Genomic DNA, 18,618 nt, shown 5'->3' with positions numbered 1-18,618 from the left:
CGCCAGCCCATCCTGGACCACAGGCGCAAGCGCAAGCGCAGGCGTGCCGGAGCCCCGCCCCCGGACTCGTCCCGGGGTAACCTGGGAAATAAAGTTTCCCGGAGGCTCCGATGATCACGTGACAAATCATACCAATTGACGCGTTTTTTACTGCAGAACTATTCCTGTACTTTAGCCAATGAGAAGTCGACTTCGTTTCCCTCCTGTGGCAGTCATGGCGCCACCCGTGAGGTACTGCATTCCGGGTAAGTGTACGGGGCCCAGAGCGAATTCTGGATGAGACAGAGGCTGGAAGGCTGGATGGCTAACACCTTCTGGGCACCCGTCACTGATGCAGCATTTTTCTTCAGGCGAACGTCTGTGTAACTTGGAGGAGGGCAGCCCAGGCAGCGGCACTTACACGCGACACGGCTACATCTTTTCGTCGCTTGCTGGCTGCCTGACGAAGAGCAGCGAGAACGGAGCGGTAAAGGGGCAACTTCCCATTTCCTCCTTCTCTTCCTTTCTTTTAGGCTTCTTTTGATTTGCGGGCGCGTTTTTAGTGCCCCGGCAGTAGAACAGCTGGTCTCTTGAAGCTGAGGTCTCCACTGCTGGGCACTTGGTCTCGCTTGGTTATAGTGCTGACACTCACGGAAGGAAGTTTTAGGGGACGAGCAGAGGCACGCTCAGCCCCGCAGTGAGCTGAATCTTGTCCGAAGGTCGCCTACCTCTCCGGCTGCGTTTCGCTTTATCCCTACCTCACTCTCTGCAGTCTAGTCACACTGGCTTCTTTCACTGTCACTAATGGGCTAAGCTGTGTCCTGCCACAGAGCCTTTGTACGCACGCCATCTGTTTGGAACACGCACATCTCAGCCTATTTTGTTTCTACCTATCCTTCAGATAGCCTCTCTAGCATCATTTTATCAGGGAAACTCTCCTAGACCCACTAGTCAAGGATAAGAGTTTTGTGAGCTTTTGTTTTGTTTTGTTAAACTCTTTAACAAAGAACTAAATTTCTGTCCTTCCGTGCCTTAATCTTTACATATAATTAAACACCCAGTTACATGTTCCCCACTAGACCCTAAGTTGCATGAAAGCAAGCCTCACTACCATACGTTTAGTGCCTAGCACAAGGTAAATGCTCAGTAATGTTTGTTGAATGCCTGATACTCTCCTGCCTAGCTCCAGAGGCTCGTCCAGGATTAGCCCAGCATCAGATAAACAGTCTTTGAGGGAGCAGCTTAAAGACAGGTAGCATAGCAGGGGCGCCTGGGTGGTTCAGTTGGTTGAGCATCAATCCTTGATTTCCGCTCAGGTCATGATCTCACATTTCCTGGGTTCAAGCCCCCCATCGGGCTCAGCACAGAGCCTGGCTGGGATTTCTCTCTCTCCCTCTCTCTCTGCCCCTCCCCCGGCTCATACACGCTCTCTCTCAAAAAATCAATAAATAAACATTAAAAGAAAAAGACCAGTAGCATAGTAGAAAGAGGATTCAGAATTAGAACACTTAGGTACTGACTATCTAGACCTTGGTTCTGCTTTAGGTTAGAAACTTGAACTCTCTGGTTTTTAGATTCTTCCTCATATGTAAAATGAGAGACTTTTTATTCAATCAATTTTGAGAATGTCTTTAACATTTTTTTAATGTTTATTTCTGAGAGAGAGAGGTCAGTGGGAGAGGGACAGAGAGAGAGGGAGCCAAGATCAAGGGTCAGACCCTTAACCGGCTCAGCCACCCAGGCACCCCTTTAACATTTCCAAGTTTGTTCATTTCATAGGAATAGATATCTATTGAGCATTTTTATGTGCCAGGCACAGTGTTGACCTCTAGAGAAATGGTAATGAGCCAAATACACATGGTCCCTGCTATCAAGGGGCACAGACACAAATTGTAAACAAGTAAATGTTCAAATGAGTGTATGGCTACATAGGTGATGACTGCTTTGAAAGAATATTACAGGAGCTCCTGGGTGGCTCAGTCGATTGAGCGTCCGACTTCAGCTCGAGTCATGATCCCATGGTTGGTGGGTTCGCGCCCCGCGTCGGGCTCTGTGCTGACAGCTCAGAGCCTGGAGCCTGCTTGAGGTTCTGTGTTTCCCTCTCTCTCTGCCCCTCCCCTGCTCATGTTCTCTCTCAGTCTTTCAAAAATAAATAAACGTTAAGAAAAAAAAAATCAATGAAAGAATATTACAGGTTATCATGAAAATATGTAATAGATCCATCGTAATCAGCAGAAGTGACGTTTAAACTGAATCTAAAGGATAAATAAAGAGTTGGGTGGGTGGGTAGAGCACAGTCTTGATAGAAAAAAAAAACAGGTTGAATAGAAATCCTGACATGAGAAGGTATTTAATGAGTTAGTGAAACTGAAAGAAGGCCAGGGAACTGAAGCGTAGTGAACAAGGGAGAGATTAATAAAAGATAAGGCTCAAAATATCTGTCTTACAGCAACAGCCAATACCATGCTCAAGGAGAAAACTACAAGTATTTCCTTAAAATAGCATTAATCAAGTATGGCCATTATTATATAACATTTATTTGGAAATTCTAGCCAGTACCATAAAATGAGAAAGAGAAGGAAGTAGTATAACTTTGGAGGAAAGAATCCAGTTATCCATGATTCCAGACAATTGGTTATATTCCAAGAAAATCACCCAAAAGCTTGTTAGAATTGATCTGAAATTATTAGACTATACACTCTAACAGCATTCTTCCCTTGAAGAATGGTCCCTTGACCTTCCTATTCCCTAAAATTTCTAAGGCTCTCTGTTCTGGGCACAAATAAGTCTGTAGTCCACCTGCCCTCGTGACCTCAGCTGTGGACCAAGGCATTGCTACATTACTCTTAAGCCACAAATACCTTTATGCAAGGCCTAGTCAGGATACTCATATTTTATTCTTCTCTCTATAGCTTCCTGTCATTTCTGTGATGAGAGAAACAGAATCCCAATTACTACCAGATGTGGGGGCTATTGTAACCTGTAAGGTAAGTTGGTCTTAACCTCCCTGCTTAGGAAACCTGTGGTAAAATCATGATCTTTGTAGAACTGCACTATCTAATAAGGTAGCCACTAGCCATATATGGCCACTTAAATTGAAATGAATTAAAATTAAAAATACATTTCCTCAGTCTCACTAGCTGCATATAGTTAGCAGTTGCCCTATTGGCCAGTACAGAACACTACTATCATCACAGTGTTACTGGACTGTACTGGCCTAGAAAGTTCTGGAATAATAATCAAGGCAGCCAAGTTCAGGCACGCATACTTCTTTCACTGAGCTGATTCCCTGAGTATGCAGTTTGGGAAACAGGTGCCAAAAGGTAATAAGGAGGCCTTTTATTTTTATTAATTTTTTTTAATGTGTATTTATTATTGAGAAACAGAGACAGAGCATGAGCATGGGAGGGGAAGAGAGAGGGGGAGACACAATCTGAAGCAGGCTCCAGGCTCTGAGCTGTCAGCCCAGAGCCCAACGCGGTGCTCAAACTCACAAACCACAAGATCACGACCTGAGCCGAAGTCAGATGCTTAACCGACTTGGCCACCCAGGTGCCCCTAGGAGGCCTATTTTTTAACATCTGGAAGCTGAGATCTTTTCCTGCAGCAAAGCAAAAGGCCTTATCCTCTCTCATTCCTGTTAAATTTCAGGTCTTTTAAAGTATTTCAGGGGAAGTAAAATTGATGCTGTACTGATCAGTAACTGAAATACATCAATACACCCTGCCCATCCCCACTTTCTGCAGGTTAACTTGTAGCTCTTAGTCGCACTCCTTGTAAATTTCTCCAGCAGAAAATTTGTGTGTTATTCTGAAAATAACTGGAGAGGCAGTGATCCAAATATTGTGCTGTAGCTGAAATGTACACTTAACTTCTGTCCACTCTACAGGACTCTTAATTAGATCTGTTAAAGGTCTAGATTTGCTATAATGCCCTGTGTCTATTTGTTAGTCTTCTGTGTTTTTCAAGACCTATTCCACATTTCACTGGACCCTCAGTAACTCTATTAGGTGGCCAGAGTGACTCTCATTCCACTAGATATGTATCATTTATGCAGAGTTAAGTAAGAATCAACTTATCTTAAATTCTGTAATTAGTAAGGTTGCTTGGATTAAAATCACCCTAATTCCTACTTTCATGCTGCCTCCTTGAGTTGACAACTGCACAGACCCTAATGCTGATCTTTTCTCTGTTCCACAGGTCTCTAGCATCAATTCGCGCTTTGCCAAAGTGCACATCCTATATGTGGGGTCCACACCACTTAAGAACTCTTTTCGAGGAACTATCCGGTAAGAAGTATTTGTGTCTTCACATTTGCCACAGCACCTGGAATGAAGTAGGATAGAACAGGAGACTGGAATTTTTAGAAACCATTATGGTTTCTATACCTGCCTCTCTCTTTGTGCTTTGATTCTCTCCAGGTAGTGTCCAAAGAAAATGTTATAATGTATGAACTAGGAAACAAAGGAAAATACGAACAAGATCGGGCTTTAAATTTTTTTTTAATGTTTATTTATTTTAGAGAGAGAGAAAGAGCATGAGCAGAGAGGGGCAGAGAGGGAGAAAGAGGGATACACAGAATTTGAAGCAGGCTCCAGGCTCTGAGCTGTCAGCACAGAGCCCAACGCAGGGCTCGAACCCACCAACCACAAGATCATGACCTGGGACAAGTCAGATGCTTAACCGACTGAGCCACCCAGGTGCCCTCACAAGATCGAGCTTTAAAATGAAAAGAATTGAGCTAAGCTAGAGACTAGTGGTACAGGATGACTCATATGAAACAAAGTAGAAGGGGGGTACCTGGGTGGCTCAATTGGTTAAGCATCCAACTTTGGCTCAGGATATGATCTTGCTGTTTGTGGTTTCAAGCCCCACATCAGGCTCTGTGCTGACAGCTCAGAGCCTGAAGCCTGCTTCAGATTCTGTGTCTCCCCCTCTCTCTGCCCCTCCCCTGCTCACTCTGTCTCTCAAAAAATAAACAAACATTGAAACTAAGTAGAAGTCATTTTAGGAAATCTCTTCCTTCCTTTCTTAAATTTAATACATTTTAAAGGATTGTAAGACATGAAAAAGCTTAGTGGGTAAGGGGTACGTGGCTGGCTCAGTAAAGCATGCAAGTCTTCATCTCAGCATTGTGAGTTTCAGCCCCATGCTGGGTGTAGAGATTACTTAAAAATAAAATCTTTTTCTTTTTTTTTAATGTTTGTTTAATTTTGAGAGAGAGAGACAGAGAGAAAGAACAGGAGTGGGGGAGGGGCAGAGAGGGAGATAGAGAATCTGAAGCAGGCTCCAGGCTCTGAGCTGTCAGCACAGAGCCCGATGCAGGGCCCGAACACATGAACTGTGAGATCATGACCTGAGCTGAAGTTGGCCACTTAACTAACTGAGCCACCCAGGCGCCCCCACTTAAAAAAAATTTTTTTTAAAAAGAAATGGTTAGTGGGTGAAATAGTAGTTTTTTTTCCTACAGGTTTTTTGAGAAAGGGCAAACAATACTTGTGAGCTAGATAATTTAACTTCTCAGGCTCTTTCCACCCTCAGAATTCCATGTGGTTCTATAGTGCTTCTGTCCAAGCTCCCCTAAGGCAGCAAAGTTCCTTATCCTTTCCTGCCAAATCTAATCTGCTTTTCTCTAGTCAGAGGTATTGCTACAGCTGCTCTGTGTGACCCAAGAATGGGAATGTGGTTTTCTCCTCTGGGTGAGGACTGGGAATGCTTCTACCTTGCTTCTCTTGGTGGCATTTGGGTTCCAGTTATGACTTGTTCTCTACTCTTGTAGCTCTTTGTCTACTAGGATTTTGCAGGATAATTCTTTCTCTTATCTTTCTCATAGATAATTAATCTTTCTGTTAATTCTTTTTTACAGCAAGGAAGATGTCCGAGCTACTGAAAAAGACAAGGTTGTTGGTTGGTTCTGTTTGTTTGTTTGGTTTTTTTTTTTCCTCTCTGATGGTCTGAGGAATATCAGTCCTTAAATTATTCTAGTGAATTTCAAACATCTGTGGGAATGTGGATCCAAAGATGCAGGGAATTTATTTCCTACTGGAAAGTGTGGAATTCACTGTCCCTTTCCTCTCCCTAGGATTTTTGTTTGCTCTATTGACCAGAAGGGACTAGTTTACTCCTTGCCTTTGAAGCCAGGTGTTTATTCATTGTTATTCTCTCAGACTTAATCTGGATCCTTTCAGAGCCAGCTATAGTACCTTTTGTCCTAGTCAGATTCCTGCTCAGGTTACTGAATTAAAAATCTTTCATTTATGTGATGATGCTGTAGAAGCAATAAAAGTCGTTGATTGACTTGACTAATGATGACTTCCACCCTGTGGGGTTAAAAAGTAGACTGGCTTTACTAGAGGGATTAATAGTTTCATGTGGATCTGATATAGAGCTTTCATTTAACATTCCTGTTCTTTCTTTACAGGTTGAGATTTATAAGAGTTTCCGCCCAGGTGACATTGTCCTAGCCAAAGTGGTATCCTTTATTCCTAGCAGTCTTGTGGTCCTTTGTCAAACAAGAAGTAGAAGTGGAAAGTAGCTCAAGTGGCTGTGGGAGGGAAGACTTAAAACCTGTCATTTTCCTTAACCAGTGTTACATGACTAGATCTCCCTGGGTGACGCACAGTCCAATTACCTCCTGACCACTGCTGAAAATGAGCTTGGGGTAGTGGTGGCCCACAGTGAATCGGGTGAGTTGGTCCATTCTTCCACATGCTTACCTTTCCCTAAGAGCAATGGTTTGGGATCAGTCCACTGTTTTCTTTCATTACCCTTGTTTTTTAATTATCTAGGCAGCAGTATGAGTGTTGATACTACTCAGAGATTGGAATGATTCTTGTATAATTGAAAGGTCTGAGGGGGGACTCACTGCCTTAGTGGAATAAACCAGGCTTTATTCTGTATGAGGTGAGGTTCACTAGGTAGCTTGGTGACACTTCCGTTCATACCCAGCTGAAAAGGGAAGGGTCTTAAGCAAACATTAGGGGTCCCAGCTCCAACACCAGCTCTTCCCTTCCAGGTGTCCAGATGGTTCCCATTAGCTGGTGTGAGATGCAGTGCCCTAAGACTCACACTAAAGAATTCCGGAAAGTGGCTCGAGTACAGCCTGAATTCTTGCAGACCTAAGAAGCTACATTTTACCCCACGGAAGGGGTAAGCTGTTTCTAAGAGTACATGTATGAACCCAACATCAGGATGCCATTGTTTTTATTCACACACCTCAGGTTGACCAACAACCACCTGTAGAAAAATCTGCCAGCAACTTTTACTGTCAGAATATTTTTCTTATGAACCTTGCAATGGATTTCATTCTCTTGAGTGATTCTCTTTTGGAGGTGCCAGCAAATGAACTGTATAATGTTGGAAGTAATCTGTTTCTTCTGACAGTCTTACAAATACATATTTATTGCTGTGACAAAACATTTTTACTAAAAGGATTTTATGGTTTCTGTTGTCTTGAGTAGGGAAAGGAATCTAAAAAGCATCATGACATGGGGCACCTGGGTGGCCCAGGCGGTTAAGCATCTGACTCGTGGTTTCAACTCAGGTCATAGTCTCCCAGTTTGTCAGTTCGAGCCCTGCATTGAGCTCTGTGCTGACAGCTCAGAGCCTGCTTGAGATTCTTGCTCTCAAATTAAAAAAAAAAAAAAAAAAAAAGTTTTAAATAAATAAAAATCATCATGACATTTAGAGCAGAGATTTGCCTCGTACTGTTAACTGACACGTGTCAAGTGCTTGCTTACTCTGGAAAAACCTCACCTCCGGTCATTTTTGCGTTTTTTATGTTCCTTTTAAGCACTTCTGCTTATTGAGTACTTCCTATGTGCCAGGCACCGGGTCAAGCACTTTATAAACATCCCCTCGTTTAGAGAGATTATGGTTTAGTGAAAATGATAGAACACGTGGTGATGCAGGGTGCATGTGAGTAGTTCTGAAAGTAATTAGGTGAATATAGTATTACTGATTAGTGGGTACTCCAGGAAACGTTAAATCTGAATTGAAAAGAGGGTCAGAGCACTGTTTCGTGAGGTGACCAGGGAAAGATCTGTAATGTGAAGTAAAAGGAATTGAAGAACTGAGGTAGTGACATGAAGATACTCAAGGCAGACAGAAAAACTTAAGCAGAGGGCAAAAGCAGGAATGAACATGCAGGTTTGGGGATGAGGAAGAGATGAGGGTTTAAGCATGGCAAAGCTGCAGAGAGAATAGAAGGAAAGAAGAGATGTCAATTTTTTTTAATCTATATATTTTTTAAGTTTATTTAGTTTGAGAGAGCACGAACAGGGGAGGGGCAGAGAGAGAATGAGATTCGCAAGCAGACTCTGAGCTGTCAGCACAGAGCCCACTGTGAGGCTCAATCTCACAAACCATGAGATCGTGACCTGAGCCGAAACCAAGAGTCAGATGCTCAACTGAGCCACCCAGGCATCTCAAGATATGTCAGTTCTTGAGATGTTCTTCAAGGAGCATCTGTCACTGCACACATCTTATGTGTGTAGTGACAGTGGTTACAGGTGAACTCTGGAATCAACCCGACTGGGTTTGTATCCTCCAGCTGCCAGCCGGAATAGGTTAGGTTGTTTGTTTCGTTGGTTTTTGGGTTTTTTTAAATGTTTGTTTTTGAGAGAGGGAGAGACAGAGAATTCCCAAGCAGGCTCTGCACCACCAGCCCAGAGCCTGATGCAGGGCTCGAACTCACGAACGTGAGTGAGTTCATGACCTGAGCCAAAACCAAGAGTCAGACACCCAACCAACCGAGCTACCCAAGTGACCCTGTTCGGTTTTTTTAAATTAGAAAAGAGTATTGAGATCAATGTAGCTCCACATGCAGTTTTAAGAAACAATTCAGATAGATCCCTTGTACACTTAGCACCATTTTCCCCTAATGGTGACATTATGCAAATTACAGTATACTAAAATAATCAGCATGTTGACATTGATAGTAGTGCAAGTTTACTTTCTTTTAAAAGTCTGTTTCCTTGTCTGGAATGGTATGATCTCATAGGGTTATTGTGAGGAAGAAATGCGGAAGTTCCAGTACATGGCACTATTGTTGTTATTACTATTATAGATTTGATCGCCTTCTAAAGTATCTGTTAAGTTCTAGGCCTTATGCTAGACATTTTGATATAGTTTAGTCCCCTTACTGATGGATATTTTAAGCTTTATAGATTTTTTTGCAGTGTTGCAGAGAAAATCCCTATACCATACATCCTTGTGCATGCCTAAGATTCTGTGGCAACAGAGATTCCTAAAAGTGGAGCGTGCTGGGTCAAAGAATGTACACATTTTAAATCTTGGTTAGATTCACCCACGTTACCTTGCAGGTAGATGCTACCAGTTGATTCTCTCTACAGTGTTAGCCATTGTACTTATCTCTGAACTTCCCAGTAGCCCGGGCATGTACTATGTCCACACTTTACAGAAAAGTAAACTAAGATTTAGAAAAATCAGTTAACTTGCCTTAAGTCACGCAGACATCCAAGTGGCAGAGCATTAATCTTTGTCCTGTACCTTGATGCCTCCTTTTACCAAATATTGAATAGGATCTTGCACATGCGATTAGAGGCTCTCCAAATTGACATTGGTTCATTAATTATGAGTGCTTGTTGGACATCATTCGTTCAAATATGTTAGGCAATTATTCTGCCCACCAGTGTTTCAGGAAGTAGGAGGTAAAACAGTGAACATGATAGAATCCTTTCCTTGTAGAGCTTAGGTTCTAGACGTGGGCAGGGGGCGCCTAGATGTCTCAGTCAGTTAAGTGTCTTCAGCTCAGGTTATGATCTCGTGGTTCGTGGAATGAGCCCCGCGTTGGGCAGTATGCTGACAGTTAAGCCTGGAGCCTGCTTTGAATTCTCTCTCTGCCCCTCCCCTGCTTATGCTTTCTCTTTCTCCCTCTCAAAAATAAGTAAACATTAAAAAAAAAAAAAAAATTCTAATGGGGGAAGACAGGTGATAAGTAAACAAAGAAATGCTGTAATAGTGTCCTAAAGAAGAGCATTTGAAACAGTTGGGTAATAGCCTCCTCTGACCTGCTGCAGAGCAGGTTAGGTTTTCTCACTGTTGACCACTGTATTGTATCACAGCTAAGTTTATGAGCCTGTCTTCTCTTCTAGCCTGAGGTTTTAGGGCAGGATTCTGTCTTTGAGTCTTCAGTACCTGGTAATTGTGACTAACACATAGCAAAAGCACCATAAAAATTTTTTTTGAGTGTTCTCATAGCTGACAGCTATGCCCAAATAGTGATGTTTAGTGATATTCACTAATCTAAAATTGGTTCTAGAGACAAGAATTTCTCTGTGTCGGAATAGTGGTTCTCAGCCTGGGTTAGATGAACCTCAGAATTGTCTATGAAGTGGGGCAGGCACCTGGGTGGCTCTGTCGGTTAGGTCAGGCCATGATCTCATGGTTCATGAGTTTGAGCCCCGCGTCGGGCTCCGTGCTGACAGCTCAGAGCTTGGAGCCTGCTTTGGATTTTGTGTCTCCCTGTCCCTCTGCCCCTTGCCCATTCGCTCGCTCTCTTGCTCTCAAAAATAGACATACATTAAAAAAAAATTAAAATATTTTAATTGCCTATAAAGCTTTAAAAAACAACAGAGCCCTAGCTCTGCTTTGGAATCTCATGAGGTGAACCCACAACAGATGTTTGGGTTTTTCTTTCAGCTCCATGGGTGATTATGATGTGCTACCCTGGGCAAGCAGTCTTAGAGGTACAGTGGTTGCTGACCTTCTGGTAGTAATGATAAATAATGCTGGTTTTCTGTTACTTTCCTGCCACAAGAGTTCTAGTCAATGAAGACTGCTATGTCAGGATATAGAGGGACTCTGATCTAAGCTGCTCCAGTCTGACTTGGGCGAAGAGCCTCGATCAAAGAAAATTATCAACTTTTGGTTTAAGATTCTTTATAGGCCAAGTAAACTTAACATTCCACCAGACTGTTGGAGACTTAAATTACTAAAGGTCATCCTAGGGTTATAGATCAAGTGAAAAACTAAACCTGAAAACCAAGATGATTAGTATTTACATTTTAGGATAAGGACTTCTGTTCAACATCTTTCATCTGGGTTCCAGTACTTAGTAGTATATATTTGGCAAGTTTCTACATCTCTTTCAGTCTATTTCTTCTGTAAATTCGGAATAACAGCCGTTTCAGAGGTTGTCAAGATTAGAGGTTATGTAGCTGGCATAGAGGAGCTTCATGAGAGCTTAACAGACAGAGGGTGTTACTTGCTCCTACTAGAAGAAAGGTATTATGGGCTTTCTCTTGCCTTGTAGGCTTTCATGTTCATTATCTTTTGAAAAGCTTTAAAGAGAAGGAAAATGTAAGCAATGTCCCTTCCCAATTACGTATACAATGTAATAGTCCTTTTCTTCTGCATCATTTTATTATACAGTTATGTGCCGTTTTTGAGGATGAAGCGTGAATCAAGTTTACAGATTTTAATTTTTGAGAGAGAGCACAAGCAGGGGGAGGGGCAAAGAGAGGAGGACAAAGGATCTGAATCAGGCTGACAGCAGTGAGCCTGATGTGGGGCTCAAACTCACAAACCTCAAAATCATGACCTGAGCTGAAGTCAGATGCTTAACTGAGCCACCCAGGCACCAAGTTTACAGATTTCTAATAGAAAAAGGCTAGCTTTTTTAAGGTAAACAAGCCTTTACCTTACTCAAAAGAAGGCATAATGGAGTTTGAGAATTTGACCACTCAAGGAGTATTCAGCCAGCACACTGAGCAAGTGCTATAGAGGCAACAGGAATGGAGGGCTCAGCCAGGAAGACCTGCCCACCCCCATACTTCAGCTCCCCAACCTAAGGTGGAAAACCCTAGTAAGATACACCCAGTTTAATGTTCAAGCTGATCTTCTCAAATGAGAGATTACTACATCACACAGAAGATATTGCACATCACTCCTTTATTATACTGATCTGGAAAAAAGATTTAGTATAGTTACGCTCAAAATGAGTACTGGGCCCAGGTGGCAGGACCAAGCAACTGGAACATGATCAGAAACGTATACAGTAAAAGACACGCTTGGACGTGATCAAGAGGCATTTCACTGCCATAAAACATTAAGGCAGGGAAGGGATTCTAAAACACACAGCAGGATAAACTCCTAGGCCTCAGAAGTCAAGGGGCTTCTCCCACGTTGGTGTGAGGAATGGCTTATTTTGGGATGACTGCATGTGGGAATATTTTAACCGCAACTAGAAACCCCAGAAGGGTTTTTGGTTTGTATTATTTTATATATGTATATGTATGTATGTATGTATGTATATATATATATATATATATATATATATATGTATATATATATATATACTTTTTTTTTTCTTTTTGTAAAAGTAGATGCAACACAAAACATTTAAATTGATCCCAGTCTTCTGGAGCCAACTCTTCTGGGGTCAGAGGGGAAATGATTCTTTCACTGGAATGACTGGAGCCCCCCTAGACAGTCACCTGACTACAGAATAGTACAGGACTGGCTCCTGGGAATACAAATAGGCTCTCTTACTTCTCATTGGTCACATCTTAGCATGGTTCCTTCCTATCCCCAACTCAATAAACAGTAGCAAAAACACCAGAGTTACTAACTCTCTACTTTTGGGTAAAAGTCTTCCCTCAGCTTGGGACTGAAGACTCATGCCCCAGAAGTGCCATTCTGACTAGACTATATGAAGAGAGTGGGTGCAAGAGACAAATGGCTAAACAAAATTAGGAGCCACTGGTCCCCATCTGCAGCTAAAACTTAAGATGCCTACAGATGTGGTCAGTGTGACATGTGCAGGGAAGAAATGTGGAGGAACGGGATGGGTAGGGAGGGTGTCCTTGGAAAAGTAGTCTGCCTGCTCGCCTTCACTTTTTGGCCTTGCCCTGGGCAGCCACAGCTTCCATGGCTTTACGCACGGTCTCTTCATCCCCCAGGAACTGCATGGGCTTGATGGGCTTCAAGTTCTTGTCCAATTCATAGACCATGGGAATACCTGTTGGCAGGTTCAGCTCCATGATAGCCTCTTCAGAAAGACCTGAAGGAAATACACAGCATGATAAGCCAAGCTAGACACGAATCCATGTCCCCCCTGCAGGTGACAAAGGACTTTGGTAGGAATTAAAACAAGACACCCCTTCTGATATTTATAGTAACAGTAACAATCTGTATTATAGATCAATCACCCAAAGAATGCCTCCACTGAAAACACTGAAAAGAAAAAAAGTATGTAAGGTGGTATACTGCAGATATCTCTCCCAAAGTGGGGTTTGGAAACCCACAGTGAAGCAGGACTATACACATCTCAAATGTCCTGTGTAGTCCATCCAGTCTGACAAAAATCAGCACATCTAGGCCTCTAGGCCCTCAGGTGAACCAATTTAAGATGCAAACTGAAGGACTATCAATGTGTCCAGCCTTTCCCTGAAGATCTCTTTTGCATGAAATAAATCCGATTTGTGGCAGTTTTGCTGTGTCCCTCCTGGAGGGCTCCCCTGAAAAATGTACATACCCTCCAGATGCTTGACAATGCCCCGAAGGCTGTTGCCGTGGGCTGCAATCAGGACCCGTTTCCCCTCCTTGATCTGGGGAACTATTTCTTCATTCCAAAAGGGCAGAGCTCTGGCAATTGTGTCCTTCAGACTCTCACAGGAGGGTAGCTGATCTTCAGTGAGGTCTGCATACCTGCGATCCTAAACAATACAAATCCATGCTCACCAATTAGTAGTAGTTGTATCTGTTCTGCCCATTCCTCATCCCCTAAGGTATGAATCAAAGTGATAGGTGAAGGTCTTTCACCAGGACACAGAACGGAGCTGAGAGTTTGGTCACAGGGAGAAGAATTATTTTGCTGCTCGTCCTACCACCATTACCCGCTATTGGGAAAATGAACAGTTCAAATGAAACAGAACTTAGAAGAAAAAAGGTAGGTATAAAGCTCTTCCCAATTCACTTAATCTTAATAGTTGGCATAAGAAGGCCCTACAACTCTAAGGGGCGCCTGGGTGGCTCAGTCAGTTAAGTGTCCAACTTCAGCTCAGGCCACGATCTCACAATTTGTGGGGTTCGAGCCCCATGTGGGCTCTGTGCTGTCAGACCAGAGCCTGGAGCATGCTCTTGATTTCTCTGTCTCCCTCCCTCTGCCCCTCCCCCTCTCCCTCCTACCCTCTCTCAAAAGTAAATAAACATTAAAAAAAAATTTTTTTTAAATGCCCTACGACTATGGATGGGTTTTATAAGGTATCACAATGGAGATACAAAAAAGAAGCTATACTTTCTTTTTAGGTAAACAAGTATCAACTAAATCTTTTTAACAAGTGAAGGCCATTCCTTGGAGAAGGAGAATAACAATTAACTAGCATAAATTAAAAAACTCAATAGGACCAAGCAGACACTACTAAAAGCTAAAAAAGAGTGAGGCCCAGGTTCTAACACCCTGGTCCTAGGCAGAATGAGCCAAACCCCCATTTGTCCATACCTTACTGATGTTGCTGTAGAAGGGATGGTCGGGTTCCATCGGAGGTGGCGGGACATCATAGGAGCGCCTCCAGATCTTTACTTGGGCCTCACCATGTTTGGCAGCAGTTTCTGCTTTATTAAGACCAGTCAGACCCCCATAGTGCCGCTCATTGAGGCGCCAAGTCCTCACTACAGGCAGCCACATTTGGTCAATGGCATCCAGCACTGTCCAGAGAGTCCGAATTGCTCTCTTCTGCACGGAGGTGAAGCAGATGTCAAACTCATAGCCAGCATCTGGGAATCATAAATTCAAAGTGATAAGCCAATCGGGTCCACTATGGAACCAGAGTTTTCTCACATCTGAATTTAACTAGTTTGTATACCCTAGAAAAAAAAGACAATATTCCACCTTCACAGAAGACAAAATATGTTGATTTATGTTATAGTTGACAATGGACTTTCCAGTGGTTCCCCAATAATTCATCTAACCCAATACCTAAATGTATTGTCAGGGAGCTAACCTATGCCATCTGTGCTGCTTATCCTAAACCCCAGAACGCTGTGTTAAACCCATTTTAAGAATTTATTTCTGCTTCAATTCTTTCAAGAAAAGGATCCTTAAAAACTTGGAATCTCTTACTAAATAATCACCAATATTTATGGAGGGCTTACCATCTGTCAAGCACTATACAAATTATTTTGTATACGTTTTATTTAGTCTTCATGACAATCCTGAGATTATAATCCTTACAACCCATTTTACCAGATGAGGAAAATAAAGACTAGAGGGATTAAGCAAATCATCCAAGGTCACAGCTTTAAATGAGAGATTAAAACCCAAGCTGTGTGACTCCAAAATCCAACTCATAACCTCCATCTCTAGCTACCTCCATATTATTCTAAACCCTAAGGATCTGTTTGTATTTTAGTTAAAACAGTCACTTCTGCCCAATACTAGTAAATATATTTCAGACCTAACCTCTTGTCTACGGGAAAACAATTTGAAACCCAACAATCAGGACACAGCAAGAGCTCTTAGAGGATGCTGATTAAAACTTCAGTACATTGCATGAAATTGTATTTTCACTATGTAGTGGAAATCACATCAGTCTCTTAATCCACACTGCCTTTCTGCTATAGTCAAGTGCCAACCTGTACACACTTAGGTCAACTGTTAGACCAAGTTCAGGAGAAGCCACTCCCTGGAGAAAGCAGAAAGAGCAAATGCTGTGCAGTCTGACTCATTTAGACACGAATCTCTCCTCGTCCACAGTAGTTATTAAGGCGTAATAATCAAGTTATGTTGCCCCAACCACCCCAACAATTAATCTTCTTAGTTCGTGGAAGATTATCCCCCCTTCCCACTTTAAAAGGGAGATGGCCCTTTATGTGGTGTTTTCCTCCATGAGGCTACAAGGCCCTCTTTGAAATTCAGCACAAACTTTCCTGGGTATTGCCTCATACTGAGGTTGCCAACAGTAATTAATGCAATGTGAAGTGAATTCTGCCAGTCATTCAACTGAGAATGAGGCCAATAAGAACTACGCTGATGGGGGAGGGGAGGATTAATCACCAGGAAACCCATCACTACCCACAGGGGAAAAGATGACAAATCTCATCAAATCTCATCACTGAACCTCAGGACAAGTCCTAGTAGACTCCATTACCATCTCCTCCCTAACTATAAGGGGAGGAATGGCTCCCCAATAAAAGGCTGAGTCACTGGCAAGTGCAAGCCTCATCTCCCATGCTGAAAAGCTACTGGCTGTTTCACTGCAATTATTATTTCCCCTTGTGATGGAGTGCCTCCTGTTGGATACACAAATAGGTCCCCAAGAAGAAAAGCAGTTCCACTCAGGAGAATTTCCCCATTAAATAAAAGCATAGCCTAGGATATTCCCAAGTGTGGGATGGATGGTGTGATATGTGGTGTGGACTTCATCCTCTCCCAGGAGTAAGACTGCATGGAGAAACTCAGTTCTCACTAGCTCCCTCCTGAAACGATTCAAGAGTTTATAAACCCTACTATCATTTAAAGCTCTGAAGAATTTAATATATTTAGGTTTTTTATATTATTCACAATGGTCTTCACGATTCAGATTTCTGTTTTTAGTCTTGTTTAATATAATCATTTGTGATGCCCATAACAGATACTAATCTTTTAAATAGGATTTTTTTTTTAAACTAACGCTACCAACATTTACTTAGAAAGTGACATAGGGGGTGCCTGGCTCATCAGTCGGTGGAGCATGCAACTCTTGATCTCGGGGTCCTTGACTTGCAGCCCCACGTTGGATGTAGAGATTACTAAAAATAAGTCAACAACAACAAAATCTTGAAATAGGGTCTGCTACTTTAAAGAGATTACAAGTTTAACCATTTGACCACTCTTTTAGGGTACGGCTGCAATTATCTTTGTCCTGGGCTAGTCATCAGCAAACCACCACAGACCCATACAGTTCTTCCTGCCAAACAGAGAAAATGGCCTCCTTTCCCAGCTCTTTCCCTTTCCCAGCCTCTCCTAAATGTAAGTCACACCAAGCCATCTCAAAGCAGACACACAGCCAGCAGGATTACATTTCCTACACTTTCCAAACCTTTGCTTCAATTCAAAAGGATCTACGGTGAAGGCAAGAAGCTAGAAAGAGTAACCTGAGGCCAAATACCTGTTCCACATCAGGCATCAATGACCCTTTCAAATGGCTGCTTCAACGTCCAGAGGTTAGAAGAGCGCAGGGCAAGATCTGCCCTAATTACATCAGTGGAAGCACCTCCTCAGTACAGAGGGATTCTCTGAGTTGCTGGCAGCTGAGAATGCTTCCTTATAAAAAGCATTCCAAAACCACAAAGAGCTGTTCGCCGCAGGGGGCAAGCCTGGGTAGGCGAGTTTATCTCACTGCCACTTCCACCTTTGCCCAGCGTCTACCTGTTACTCAACCCAGAATTAGAGCGAGCAGGATGGACTAGGAATAAGGAGATACGACCTTGAACAAGTCATCTATGCAATCCTCACTTTTCCCAGCTATAGAAGAGGGCCAGCGAGGGAAAGAAAGGAAGGGGATAATAATCTGCTTCATGGAATCGTGCAGAGGACAACTCAAATTATTCATTCATTCACTCAATTACATTTGTGGATGCATTTGGGGCACAAGATTCGTGGGATGCTGCTGAACAGCAAAGGCCTACGTAAGCACGTGGGTTTCGTGAGGCCTGTTGTCCGCCCAGCGCCGCGTTACTCCCCCACAGCCGGGGACAAGCGTGTGGTCTGACGCTTCACGAGGATCCGCAGCAGCCTCTTGAAAAGGCTTGGTTACAGCTCCCGGAAGACACCGGCCATCCAATTTAATAACCCGTCCCCGAGTTACTGAATGCTCAGATTAGTAAATAGGAGAATTTCGCCAAGGCGGTGTCGTGGAGAATGCAGTGGGTTGCGGGGCGACCGCCCCCAGTCCTCTTCCCGGCGTGGCCCATCACACCACTGGGTGACCTTGAGCAAGTCGACAGCCCCCACCCCCCCCCCCCCGCACACACACCCTGAAACCATTTTGCCAACCGCAAAATAAACTGCAGGAGAGCTGAAGCCCAAGGTCCGCTCTCTCCGCGAGGGTACGGGGGCGAGCCAGGCGGCCCTCAACCAGGGGCGCCCGCCCGAGCCTCCGCAGCCCCCACCCACAGCCCGCCCCGGTCCGTTCCTCACCTCGCAGCGCCTGCCCGCCGCGCTTCGCCTCCTCGTGCCCGGCAGGGCTCAAGTCGGCGTCGTACCAGCCGCTGAAGCGGTTCTCCAGGTTCCAAGCGCTCTCGCCGTGCCTGATCAGCACCAGCTTATAGGCGGCCATGGTGGCGGCTCGGGGTGCGACGCAGAGTGGGACTCGCTGAGATTCCGGAGTCGCTGTCCGGCCCCAGCCGCGCCTGCGCGCTCGCACTCCACCGCCCAGCTCCCGCGCACTTGCTCTTCCAAATCTTTCCACTCGCTCTGGGCCATCCTCCGCCCGCCGGGTGTGCGCATGCGCCCCGTGCCAGCGCTGCAGCCGCCGTGGGGGAGGGGCGCGCTCGAGGGCGCCAGAGCGCATGCGGTCTCGTCCGCCGGCTCGTCGTCAGCCGCGGCGGTCACGGAGCGCACGTAAGCTCCGAAAGGCGGCGGAACTTTCACCTCGCGCCGGGGCGTGCGTGCTGGTGGTGGCGTTGAAGAGCAGC

General features: G+C 44.0%; 2 protein-coding genes across 4 annotated transcripts; one reads left to right on the top strand and one right to left on the bottom strand.

Moving 5' to 3' along the window:
• The first annotated feature begins 110 nt into the window (after positions 1 to 110).
• EXOSC1 (exosome component 1) lies at positions 111 to 18,122 on the top strand. 3 transcript variants are annotated; one of them, XM_058697377.1, is made up of 8 exons: positions 111 to 245; positions 351 to 466; positions 2,892 to 2,966; positions 4,180 to 4,268; positions 5,846 to 5,879; positions 6,401 to 6,451; positions 6,581 to 6,665; positions 16,821 to 18,122. In XM_058697377.1, the coding sequence occupies exons 1-8, from the start codon at positions 179 to 181 to the stop codon at positions 17,078 to 17,080; spliced, it is 777 nt and encodes a 258-aa protein (XP_058553360.1). In that variant the 5' UTR covers positions 111 to 178; the 3' UTR covers positions 17,081 to 18,122. The 3 variants fall into 3 exon arrangements, with proteins under 3 accessions (XP_058553360.1, XP_058553361.1, XP_058553362.1); XM_058697378.1 differs by lacking the exon at positions 16,821 to 18,122 and adding an exon at positions 6,995 to 8,915 and having other exon boundaries at positions 112 to 245; XM_058697379.1 differs by lacking the exons at positions 111 to 245; positions 16,821 to 18,122 and adding an exon at positions 6,995 to 8,915 and having other exon boundaries at positions 404 to 466; positions 5,846 to 5,886.
• On the bottom strand, positions 12,367 to 18,380 carry PGAM1 (phosphoglycerate mutase 1). Its single transcript, XM_058697372.1, has 4 exons — positions 18,122 to 18,380; positions 14,444 to 14,718; positions 13,478 to 13,658; positions 12,367 to 13,003 (listed from the first exon to the last, which is right to left on the bottom strand). Exons 1-4 carry the CDS (start codon positions 18,258 to 18,260, stop codon positions 12,834 to 12,836), a joined length of 765 nt encoding a protein of 254 aa, XP_058553355.1. The 5' UTR covers positions 18,261 to 18,380; the 3' UTR covers positions 12,367 to 12,833.
• Between the last annotated feature and the right edge of the window lie 238 nt (positions 18,381 to 18,618).

This window comes from Neofelis nebulosa, chromosome 13, assembly GCF_028018385.1.
Source record: "Neofelis nebulosa isolate mNeoNeb1 chromosome 13, mNeoNeb1.pri, whole genome shotgun sequence".
In the NCBI taxonomy this organism is placed as follows: domain Eukaryota; kingdom Metazoa; phylum Chordata; class Mammalia; order Carnivora; family Felidae; genus Neofelis; species Neofelis nebulosa.
This window is presented reverse-complemented; position numbering and strand designations above follow the sequence as displayed.